Source organism: Babylonia areolata, chromosome 4 (assembly GCF_041734735.1).
Source record: "Babylonia areolata isolate BAREFJ2019XMU chromosome 4, ASM4173473v1, whole genome shotgun sequence".
Taxonomy (NCBI): Eukaryota; Metazoa; Mollusca; class Gastropoda; order Neogastropoda; family Buccinidae; genus Babylonia; species Babylonia areolata.
Window position 1 is genome coordinate 46,273,582 of NC_134879.1, and position 12,534 is coordinate 46,286,115.

Here is a 12,534-nt window from a genome sequence, read left to right on the forward strand (position 1 = left end):
TGAATAACGTGCGTGTGTTTGTTCCGTTCTTTATTCGTTGGTTCAGTTCATTCCGTTGCATTTTCTGCCTTCTGAGCGGAGAGGGCAATGTGAGTGTTAAGTGAGATAAGAAGCGGTTTCTTTGTACTGGACTTCTCAGCCTGTTCCAACCTGCTAATGTAAGTACGCCAACACACACACACACACACACACACACATGCACGCGCCCGCGCGCGCGTCCCTCTCAAATAAGAGAGAGGTATATGGTGTTTGATTTTTCAACAGTTAGCAGTTAACCTCTTGCGCGATTTAAATGCTGTCATTTACTTTTTTAACACCTTGTCCTGTCCTGCTCGCTACGTTAAAACCATCTTAAAACATGTTCGTGCACGCTTACGCTTGCGTATATCAGTCAATACGCTTGCGCATCAGCGTATAGCACGTAATAGATCTTTGCCAAGACAGACAGCAGAACCTGTAGAGTCCATTACTCGGGCGTATACATTACATGATGTGTAAGCTCCAAAGGTAGACCTGTGTGGCACATACGTATTGAGTACACGGTGTACACAGATGCACCCGCGGGTAGCCCTAGGAGGAGTTCGATGCGTGATTGATCGGGTGGCCTATTGATCCACTGAGTTACCGGATGTCGGTCAGCCGGTGAAGAGAAAGAAGGAGAAAAAAAAAGAACAAGAAAAAGAAGAAAGGAAAGAAAGAAAGAAGCACTTGAGGTGTAACTGTGTTGGCTTCTTGAGGTTAGGCTGCTTGCCTTGAGGTGGCAGCGTGTACGTGACGAGAGTATATATATATGTGTGTGTGTGTTTGTGAGTGTGTGTGTGTGTGTGTGTTGTGAGTGTGTGTGTGTGTGTGTTTGTGAGTGTGTGTGTGTGTGTGTGTTTGTGAGTGTGTGTGTGTGTGTGTGTGTGTGTGTGTGTGTGTGCCTGTTAGGGTGTGTTTGTGTGTATGCGTCTGAGTGAGTGAGAGGGAGGGAGGGAAGGAGAAAGAACGAGAACAGGGGAGTGTGTGTGTGTGTGTGTGTGTTCTTTGTTTTAAAGTCTTCCGACTTGCGTGATATTTTGGAGGTGGTTTTAAATTAATATTTATTCAGAAAAAAAGAAACACTATGCATACATGATAAAAAGTAATATTGGAGGTCCATTTGGGTTTTGGGACTTTGTGACACGGTTGAACTCTACGCTTCCTTTCACAGTGTAACCTGGCATCAGCCAGGCCCGAGAGATAAGGCACCTGCGGTGTTGGTTGTGAAATTTGAACAGAACTTCTAAAGACCCATCCTTCAAGTGGATGACCCTCGATTTTGTGGTCCCAGTCTTCCTGTTTGAGACCATAACACACTCGGCTGTGGGTAGGAGCCGGCGACGGGCCGAGAAAATCCTTTCCTTAAATGGGGTTTGAACCCGCGCCCTCCAAGTCGTCAGTCCGCGATGCTAATCACTTCGCGGCGGGTGGTGCTTTGGGCGGAAATTTGTAAAATGGTTCGATGAAGCTGCAACATCCCTCCTCCTCCTCTCTCTCTCCCTCTCTCTACCCCCCCCCCCTCTCTCTCTCTCTCTCTCCCTTCCCACCCCCCTCGCATTCCCACTCATCCCGCAGTCTTCTCAAGTCGTCAGTCTGCAGTGCCAATCATTCGCGGCGGGTGGTGTCTTGGGCGGTAATTGTAAGATCGTTCGATGAAGCTGCAATAACTCACCCCTCCCCCCAATCCCCCCCCCCCTCGCCATGTCCATCCATCTCTCTCCCTCCCTCTCTCTCTCTCTCTCTCTCTCTCACCCCTCTCTATCTCCCCCGCCACTCTCCCTCACTCTCTCCTTCTCTTTCTCTCACTCTATGTCTGTCTGGCTCCCCCATCTCTCTCTCTCTATATATATATTCCCTCCCCTTTTTTTTTCTCCCTTTCTCGCCCCCCCCCCCCCCCCAACCCCCAAGCCCCCTGATTCTCTCTTTGACCCACTTACAGCAGTTTATTTTGTTTTGGGGATCATGCTTGCCTTCTTATAGTAATGTTCTCCCATCATTGCAGTGTATAGTTCTGTCAGTATGCTTGTGGCTCGTAATTCGCAATACTCTTATCATATATATATATATATATATATATATATATATATATATATATGTATGTATGTATATATACACATGCTATATCCGTTTTATACAATACTGTTGTGAATGCATGCTTTTCTTCTCTCGTGGTTTCCCTCTCACCTTTGATTACTAGGAGAAAAAAAAGAAAATTCCCCAAAGGCATCTTTTCTTCTCTCTCCACCTGTTCACCTATGTGTCCTCTCCTTCCTTCCCCCTTTTTTTGCTCGACTCCCACGTATGAGAATAGGTCAGTCATCATAGCAGGCGCGTGTGTGTTGTTCTTTGTGGACGCTCATTCTCTTTGGTCATTCGAGCGCACCGACGTTCGCATTCGGTTCATCGATCTTCGAGAGAGAGTGTGTACATGTGTTTCCAGCATAGCGGTGATATTTGTTTGGCACTCAGCACACACACACACACGGACAGACACACACACGCACACACACACACACACACACACACACACACACACACACACACACACACACACACACACATATATATATATATATAGAGAGAGAGAGAGAGAGAGAGAGAGAGATAAGGAGAGAGAGAGAGAGGGGGGGAAGGGGCGTGAAATCAGTGCCAATGTTTTGGGAGTTGAATTAAGAGGGCTGCTTTCGGGTGACCCAAACACACTCAATCGTTCTGACAAGCAGGGGTAACATACAGCCATGTTTTCCACCTGGAAACCCCTATTGTTCAAGACAGGCTTTGACTGAAGATCTCAACGTTGTGTTTTCGCTGTTTACGTTCCTCTGTTTCTTCGCTTATTTCACGAGAACAAACACCCGTGTCGGACCAGGAAAGAGGTTTCGGTTTCACCACGTTCTTCAGTTCGGTCTTGACGTGTTATCTGTGGAAGAGGAAGGTGGCAGAATGGTTAAGACGCTCAGCTGCCAATACAGAGAGTCCGTGAGGGTGTGGGTTCGAATCCCGCTCTCGCCCTTTCTCCTAAGTTTGACTGGAAAATCAAACTGAGCGTCTAGTCTTTCGGATGAGACGATAAACCGAGGTCCCGTGTGCAGCACGCACTTGGCGCACTGAAAAAGAACCCATGGCAACGAGAGTGTTGTCCTCTGGCGAAATTACGTAAAATGAAATCCACTTTCATAGGTACACAAATATGTAAGCATGCACTCAAGGCCTGACTAAGCGCGTTGGGTTATGCTGCTGGTCAGGCATCTGCTCAACAGATGTGGTGTAGCGTGTATGGATTTGTCCGAACGCAGTGACGCCTCCTTGAGAAAGTGAAACTGAAACTGAAACTGTGGATACAGCGCTGTAGGTGTCTTGTTGGACTACCTATAATCATCGCGGTCTGCGTAAATCACCAGATGCAACTGTATTATATTGATGCGCTGATGTGTGTCGTTTGTCTCTTGTTTTATTTCTTTGTTGTTTTTTTGGTGTGTTTTTTTCTTTTGGTATCTTGTCTGATGATTTTATCAGTGTAAGTAATGGAAAGGAAAGCATAGAAGATTTCCATTGTTTTGAACGACCAAAGTCGAATGAGGGGCACTCTAGGCCTCCAGACAGATAGATAAACGTTAGATAAACGTTCTCGGTCTCTCTCTGTCGGTCTGTTTTGTTTGTCTGTGTTTCTCTGGCTACCGTTCTCTCTGTCTGTCTGCCTCTGTCTTTCTGCATCCCCCTCCTCCCCCCGCCCCCCCCCCCCCCTCTCTCTCTGTCTATATACCCATCTGTCTCTCCCTGTGTCTGCCTTTTCCCCCATTCCCTCTTTCTGTCTCTTGCCCCCCCCCCCCTCTCTCTCTCCTTCTCACTGAGTTCTGCGTAGGTAATATGTGTATGTGCGTGCGTGAGTCTGTGATTCTGTACATGTAAGTGTTTTTAAAAGGACGTTACAGTCAGACGGTGCGTGTTCTTGCCAAGCGGTTAGGGAAAAAAAAGAAAAAAAAGAATGGCGTTGACGTTAACCTGCACATACATACACCAAGATATTTCCATACAGATAAAAACAGAGTTGAGAGTTTATTGCACAAGCTGTGCCCTTTTTCTCGCGCGCATTCGGTGCGGGTAACAGTATTGTGGAGACTGGCTGACGGCCAGGGGAGATGGTACTTTTTGCACAATACCCAGTGGATATTGAAGCGTCTTCGTGCTAAACAGGTACTCTCTTTGTTCTTCTGTTTGCCTGTCTGTCTGTCCTGTCCTGTCACGTTCTGTTCTGTGTCTGTCGAATAGCGTGTATGTGTATTGCAGAGGGAGGGAGGGACTGAGGGCTGGATGCATGTTTTTCACGAGTGGTGATGTGAGCATGTTCTGTGTGTGTGTTTGAGTGTGTGTGTGTGTGCTCTCTCTCTCTCTCTCTCTCTCTCTCTTCTTTCTCTTTCATTCTCTCTGTCTCTCACCGCACCATGCATATACAAAAAGAATAGAGGAAAGGGCATGGGAGAGAGAGAGAGAGAGAGAGAGAGAGAGAGGAGGAAGAGTGGGTCAGGGAGAATGATCAACAATAACCATTCGTGCCGACGTGCAAAAAAAAAACAACAGAAGCGAGACTGTTGGCTTTGGTAAGCTGCTTGCAGTGTATGTCAGAAGCGTGTTTGCTCTGAAGGTACAGTACTCCGTTTTGTCAGCGTAATGTTTGGATTTGCGGGGTCCTATTCACTGACCCTGTTGGCACACAGTATACAGTATACATGCTCTGCAGGAGACACAACGTGCTGACGGCTGCCTTCCCTGTGGGCAAGCGGTGTCTTCTTTTCTTTTCTTTTCTTCCCCCCCTTGTATTGAAGGTTATATTTCTTTCCAGTGAAACATCATGTTTGACAGACTTTTGCACAGTTCACTTGTGTCACAAAAGGAAAATTACATCCTTAACACATTAGGCAATTGCAATTAACTTCAGTGACAGTTAACTTGCAAGGATATTTCTGTTTCTTAATACACAAGGGACAAAAAGAAATAATGTAATAAAAAAACTAAAACAAAAACAAAAACACAACTAATTATCAGTCATTAAAAACATAATGATAATAATGACTGGCATGTATCAAATACATTCGACCCCTTTACACCGGCATTTACGAAACGTCTGTAATCAATGTCTTGTAAGACAACCACTTTGCTTTAGAAGTCTTGAATGTTAGGCTGCATTCTTGCATTGTGTTCTTCTATTTTATAACGCCAGGAAATGTATCTCTCAAAAGCTGCTAAGCTGGGGCTGCATTTGTCAAATTTACATTTATAAATGGTGTCTTCTTACTTCTGCGCATATACATTTTCTTTTGCCTGTGTGTGTCACAAACACCCTCGTTCTGTCCGCATGTCCGTATGCATTTTTTTTTTCTTTTTCAGATTCATGCATGTGAGGGAGCAAAAGTTCGTGAGCACGTACGCACCCACGCACGTACGAATGCACACACAGAAACACACACACGCATTCTCTCTTGATCCTCCCATTCCTTCTGTTGCACCCCCAAATATACACACGCAAACGCGCGCGCGCGCGCGGCCTACACACCCACACTGACGCACATGCGCGTACACACCCGCGCGCACATACACAAACAACCCCCCCCCCCCCACACACACACACACACACACGTGACACACACACACACACACTCTACACTACTTTTGTACACTCTTAAGAGCGATGTATTTGATTATATCATCCTTTGGAAATAATTCATTTTCACAGATATGCAAGAAATGCTCAGTATGAAAAGAATTCTCACCATGCCAGTAATCCAGATCAGGAGAGCGTTATAGGCAGGCTGTACGTATTGTACTTTAAGAACGGAACACACACGCACGCACGCACGCACGCACGCACGCACGCACGCACGCACGCGCGCACACACACACACACACACACACACACACACACACACAGAGCATTTGCATTACTCATGACAGTAAAAGCAAAGTTATTCGCAAGAAAGTTAGTGTGTGTGTTCTTGCGCGTACATGTGTGTGTGTTTCTTTACTTTAACGTCTTACCATTATCAGTGATATTAAACGGGAAACTTTGAAAAGAGAACAGAACTTTGAGTTTATGTGTGAGTGTGCGCGCGCGCGTATGTATGCGTTCAAGTGGGTGACTCCGTTTATGTGTGTGTGTGTGTGTGTGTGTAGCGTGTAGCGCACGCATGTGTATGTTGTTCATATTCCGTCCACACGATCAACATCGAACTAGGCTAACCATTCGTTTCTTAGACGACAGTGTGAACTGTCCGCAGAGATATTCCTGACCTCAGTTCCAGGATATCTTTGACCAGCGCTTCCTTCACTTAGTGATACTGTGTATTACAGCCACTTTCAGTGCCGGAAAGACTGCCGCCGTGTGTTTTACACAGTGTTGTACACAGTGCTGTACACAGTTCGTACTATGATTCTATATATAGTTCCTAAACACTTGCCAGCCCTCGGCATGCAAGCAAAGTGGGCAATCTGCCGGGTGTCGTCAGATATCGATTGTATTGGTTTGTTGACCTCACGGGTGATTTAGGGTACGGGTGATATAGAATGTGTGTGTGTGTGTGTGTGTGTGTGTGTGTGTGTGTGTGTGTGTGTGTATCCTCGTGTGTGTGTGTGTGTGTGTGTGGTGTGTGTGTGTGTGTGTGTGTGTGTGTGTGTAGTGTAGTGTGGTGTAACTTGAAACAGAAGTGGAAAGAGGAGTAGCATTGAATGGAATTGGTGGCATGAGTGTGGTGTGTGTGTGTCTCTCTCTCTTTCTCGTTCGCTCGTTCTGTGTGTGTGTGTGTGTGTGTGTGTTTAATGTAGTGTACTGTCGTGTAGTATAGTGTAGTGTGGCGTTAAAGAGAGGTGGAAAAAGAAGCATTGAATGGAATCATTAGTGACATAGCTGAGGAAAAGGGAGAAAGAGTGCTGTGTGCTACGAGGGAGGGGTGTTGGAGGAGAGGGTCGGTTGAAGTTGTTGCCTGCATTGCACGTATCGTTCCGTTCCGGGTACAGCCGTGTAGGGTATTGTTTCGATTTGTTGTTGGTTTGTTTGTTTGGGGTTTTGTTGTTGTTGTTGTTGTTTGTTTGGTTGTTGTTGTTGTTGTTTTTTGTTTTTTGTTTTTTCGTTTTTTTTGGTTTTGTTTGTTGTTGTTGTTGTTAAGTTGCAGTGTCGTACAATGGTGTGTGTGTGTGTGTGTGTGTGTGTGTGTAAGAGAGAGAGCGTCACGTGAGAGAGAGAGAGAGAGAGCGTCACGTGTGTGTGTGTGAGAGAGAGAGAGAGTGTGTGTGTGTGTGTGTGATTTTCAACTTGTGGGTTTGTTGTGGAGTGGTTTGTGTGAGGTAGGAAGACACACCGATCGTCTGTACAGATTATACCTTCTCTGGCTCTGCCTTACTGGTTGGTTTCTCTCTTTCCGTCTGTTGTCTGTTTCACTCTGTGGGTTTGCTTTATGGCTGTCAATTTCTGCCTTCATGTTATGTGTGTATATGCCTGTGTACACGTGACTGTGTATATCAAGTTGCCTTCGTGTGTATATGCGCGCAGCTGATGAAATATGCATGTTAAAGATCCTGTAATCCATGTCAGTGTTCGGTGGGCTATGGAGACACAAAAATACCCAGCACTGTGCATCAATCACGACAGAGTCATCGGTAAGTCGATGTTGGTCGTGTAAGGTAAAGAAGAAGAAGTACTATTTGTAGCTTCAGGCTATGAATAAACCAAAATAGGTAATTAATTAATTATTAATAATTAATGGAGTCTCCCGTCGGACCGACGGATGAGTAGGCAGGCAGGCTTATCTGTCGGTGTGTGTCATCATATGGGAGAAGAGGCCGATTCTGGATGCGCAGCACTTCCCACAGGTGTTGCAAGGGAAAACGTCTCCAGAAGTTGAGTCCTGCTTCCTTCGCTCACGCTTCTCCTTAATGGCCAGCGTTCTCTTGTTTTCGAACGTCTTTATGCCACTAGAGCACAGCATCCTCCAGCGAGAGCAGTCATGGGCATCAGTTTCCCAGGAAGCGGTGTCTATTTCAGTTTTCCTGGCATGCACAGAAAATGCTTCAAGCAAAAAGGAAATTGGTTTTATTTCACTCACTTTTTTTTTTAATCTGTTTCCAGAACTGCAGCAGCTGCAGCAGCACCTCCCCAAGCCGGCAGTGCCAACAGCAGTACTTCACACCCGGCCAGCACTCGCCGCGGCAAACGGCGGCAACATTCCCGACACGTGAAGGGCTCTGACTCTGCTGACAATGCTGACCACGAGTCTGATGACACTCTGGCCGCTTCAGGTCAGTTTTCAATCAGCAGCTTCAGTGGAGATGATTTTGAAATGGTTATGTTTTTAAAAAGAAAAGTGTGTTTATATTTTGTTGAATCATTTTCAAGGTGGGAAAAAAAAGTCTTTTTGTTTGACTAAAAAGGAATGCGTTTTCTCTGAGCTTTTTTTAGGGGTGTTTTTTTTGTGAGTAACATTCTCTTTTTTGAAATTATGTTTGTAGAGTTTTAATGTGTTTTTGTTGTTGTTGTTACGGTAGTTTCTGTCCCTTTTTCAGTCATTTCAGATCTGCAATGAAGAATCTGTTTTACCTGTGTTTGGTACTTTAGGCGAGAACTATGATATTTGTTCCAGTTGACATGAAGAAACTGTTGACATTTCCAGGTGCCAACTCCCGCTCTTCTTCCCGACCCAGTTCAGGATCTCGCCGACGTCGACGCCCCCCCAGCAAAGTGACAGACCCCGCTGTGAAGAAACACCGTGGCCACAGTTCTGAGGAGTACGTCTCATCGGACAGCAGCAGCATCTTCTCCGATGATTCTCTGACCCACTCCGGGGAGCGCCATGAGGCCTCTGCTTCCCACATATCTGACATCCGGTCGTCCATCCAGCAGCTGACTGCCAGCCTTGACGAGTGTGGAGCAGTGAGTGGGGGTGCTGCAGATCAGAGAGGTGACACCATGGAGGATCAGAACTTGAGGAGTGTCCCTGCCCTTGTGTCCTACTTTGAGGCTCAGGCCACTCAGCCTCAGGACCATGTGGATGGAAAGGAGCCAAGTCCTGGGTCGAGTCCCTGCAGAACTCACAGGGAACTGTCCGTGTCTTCCCTCCAGTCTGACGAAGGGAGCAGCTCAGCCAGCGAGGCCACCCAGACAGAGGGGGGCAGTGTGGTGATGAGCAAAGCCCCGGTGTCAGTGCTGAGCGCGGGGGATCCAGACTTTGTCGTGTCCAACGGAGCGCTGCAGAGCATGAGCGGAAGCCAGAACATCGAGGAAGTCAGCAGCATCGGTGCACAGTCTCGGCGTTCATGGAATCTGTCCATCGCCCCCACAGACACATGGCACAGTTCTTCCGCACAGCAGTTGGACGAGTCTGCCATGGAGGAAGAAAACCGAGAAGTTGTTGGTGTGAGGCGAAAATCCAAGCTTGAGTGCTCCACTGACAACCCAGAGAAACGTCAGCGCCAGGACAAGCTGAACACCTTGCACTCTAAGTACGGTCTGATGGACGAAACTGACCACATGTCTGATGAGGAAGAACAGCAGGGAACAACAGCAGCAGCAGTGTCTGGTCAAAGTCCTGTCCATCACCAAACAGAACCCCCTCACCAGGACAGAGTGCTTCTCAAGACTCAAACAGCCAAGAGAGACAAGGATGGAAACCTTGTACTTGAAGTCACCATCAACCAAGATGAGACCAACGTGCTGTACAACATTGAAACAACAGAATACAAAACTATCCCACTGAAAAACAGTGAAGCTAAGGAGACTGAACAGCTTGCTTTGAACAGGATCCCAGAAACCATCAACATCAACCTGACTGAAACAACCACTGTTCAACGAGAAGATCATTTTGAGACTGTCACCAAGGAACGAGTAATATTTGATGGGAATGGAGAAGGGAATGGAAAAAGTGATGTTCTCCTCACTGAGCGCACATTTGCCAGGGGCCATGCCATCGATGTGGAGCAGGACAGGGAGGGGACAACTGTCAGCAGAGAAAGTTCTGTGGAGCACGGCTTGACAGACGAGGACTCCAGCTCCAGCCTGACTGTGAAAGAGTCACAGGATTTCCTCTCTGCCGAACTGCGCACTTCATCACATGATCCTGTGTGTCCACCAAGTCTGGACACTGTTCACACTCAGTCACATGTCTCCAGCAACAAAGAGAGTGGATCTACTTCTGACGTTACCTCTCTGGCATCATCTCCACAGTCCAGGGCATCATCAGTGGAGGAAGGAAGAGACGTGTCAGCTTTCAAGACATCATCGTCTACAGGTGTCACATCATCTTCAGAAATACCTGTAACACATCTTGGTGACCAAACTCAAAATAGTGATTTCCCAGCAGGCTCCAGTGATGCAGATCTCTCAGTTCCAAGGACCAACACCACTCAGGATGTGGACAGTGCAGTGGTTGGAGAAGTTTTCCCTTTATCAGGTCACACTGACCAAGCAGTCATGTCCACACCTCAGTTACCTGGACGAGTCGTGATGCGAAGGGAAGACATCAACAATACCTTTCGAGTCCAAGGGTCTGGATCTGTGTTGGGTCAGCTGCAGCAGACAGTAACCTTGAACCAAGGTTTGCCCAGTCAGGACAGTACACAAAGCATCCATCCTGTCCAGTCTTCCCCACAAACTGGACCCAAAGAACCTGTCAGGACTGGTCATCATCAGCTTCATGCCTCACCGCAGGTGACGTCTTTCCTACAGGTGGAGTTGGACATCCCAGACACCCCACCACCTCTTAGCAGCAAAGCTCAGGAAAGGCCTGTTCATCTTGCAGAAACATCTCCCTCATTTCAACACACTTCACAGGATTCTCCTCACAGTTTTACTGTCACTGCATCAGACCTTCCATTGATTTCAGTGACATCCCAGGAGAGCATGAAGAAAGATGAGACAGACTCTGACCACAGTCCTCACAACAGGACAGAGCAGGCAGTGGAAATCCCAGTGGTTCACCTGCATGAGTCAGTCAGCTCTACATCCTACAAGGAGTCTGCTGATCAGTCTGCTTCTTTCTTGCACAGCACTGATAATCAAGACTTGTACAAAGCTGATAGGAATCAAGACAGGCTGCAGAAATCCTCTCTAAAAAGTGGTGAGACCGAACAAATAGGAAGCAGGGATACCTTACCAGGCCAGACAAGGTCAGAACAAGATGTGAATGAGACAGTAAGTTCTGGTGCTTTGGCGGTCAGCGCTGATGACAGCGTCAGATTTTTTCCAGCTGATGTTTGGTTTGGAAGTGAAGAAGGTTCACAGCAGAATGATTCCCTTTCTGTCTCCTCCACGTCCATGCCTGCTGATACAGACTCCGCGCAGGAGCACAGTAAACTGGTGCAAGGTAGAAAGCAAGAGCATGCTGTGCCAAGCACTGAGGATCGTTGTCATAAAGGAAGCCACTCTGAAGATTCGTCTTTGTCCAAAGAGTATCCATCTGCAACACAAACAAACAGAAATCTGGATACTTCTGCAGGTGTGTCTGATCCAAACCAACCTCAGCCTCGGAGAGATGAACAAAGACAGCAGCGACAAAGTCTGCCATCTGTGGAAGAGATTCCCTTGGGAAGGGTTGAAGGACTGCCTCAAGCACCAGCAGCACAGGGCTCCCAGCCAGTCACAGCATACCCCTCATGTCGTGATGGCCTTTTGCTCTTCACTTCAACCTCCTGCAGTGAGGAGCCATATTCTTGGATTGATGTCTTCAGGGAGGAGACAGGCATAACATCGAACATTACATCGTCTCAAAGGAGAAGCAGACTGGTATCAGAACAGGATGCTGAAGCTCTCCTGATGGCGTTGAAGAGAAGCAGCAGTAGGCAGTCAGAAAGCAGTGAAGAAGAGTTGTTTGAAGAGATTGTGGTGGCCTCAGATCACTCTGGACCGATTGTGTTTGCCTCTCGCTACAAGAACGAACCTTGCCAAAACAATACAGGACAGTTCCAGGACACAGCTTCTGGCTATGTTTCAAGAGAATTCCATTCAGCCTCTCATGGGGTGCTGGATCAGCAAGGATCCTGCTCGCAGCGCCAAATGCCAGCAGCACCAAGCTCACCCCCCTTCCCTTCCCTGTCACACTCCAGTGCCCAAGAGAACAGACTGCAGTTGGATGACCCCTGCATGTCACCCGATGAGTCCTTCCACAGCCCTGACACCACGCCCCTCAGCCCAGAGTCGCCGGCGTACACAACACCTCAGCAGTCGCCCAGGGACATTGTGGACCCCACAGGTCACAGGACTTCAGACACACGGGTGGTTATGGTTAGCGGCTCTTCTGGAGAGGCGTCTAGTCCACAGGCAGACAGTGAGGAGGGGTGTACCCTGACAGCTGTGGCCAGTGCTGTGGGGAGGGGGCTGGTGGGCAGTGGTGCCACCCCTGAAGAGGAGACAATGAGGAAGATCTTGAAACGGAAGGTAAGGTCTGTGTGTAAGGTGGGGGGAAGGGGGGGGGGTTGTTGGTCCTGTCACAGTTCACTTCTCCTTCATTGTATATTCATGAACATTACAACTGT

The 12,534-nt window shown here is 47.5% G+C and overlaps 1 protein-coding gene across 1 annotated transcript in view; it reads left to right on the forward strand.

Moving 5' to 3' along the window:
- Positions 1-12,534, forward strand: part of LOC143281470 (uncharacterized) — a 158,897-nt gene that overhangs the window by 131,136 nt on the left and 15,227 nt on the right. Inside the window, 2 exon segments of the mRNA XM_076586680.1 lie at positions 8,138-8,307; positions 8,679-12,436. Coding sequence (XP_076442795.1) covers positions 8,138-8,307; positions 8,679-12,436 — 3,928 coding nt within the window.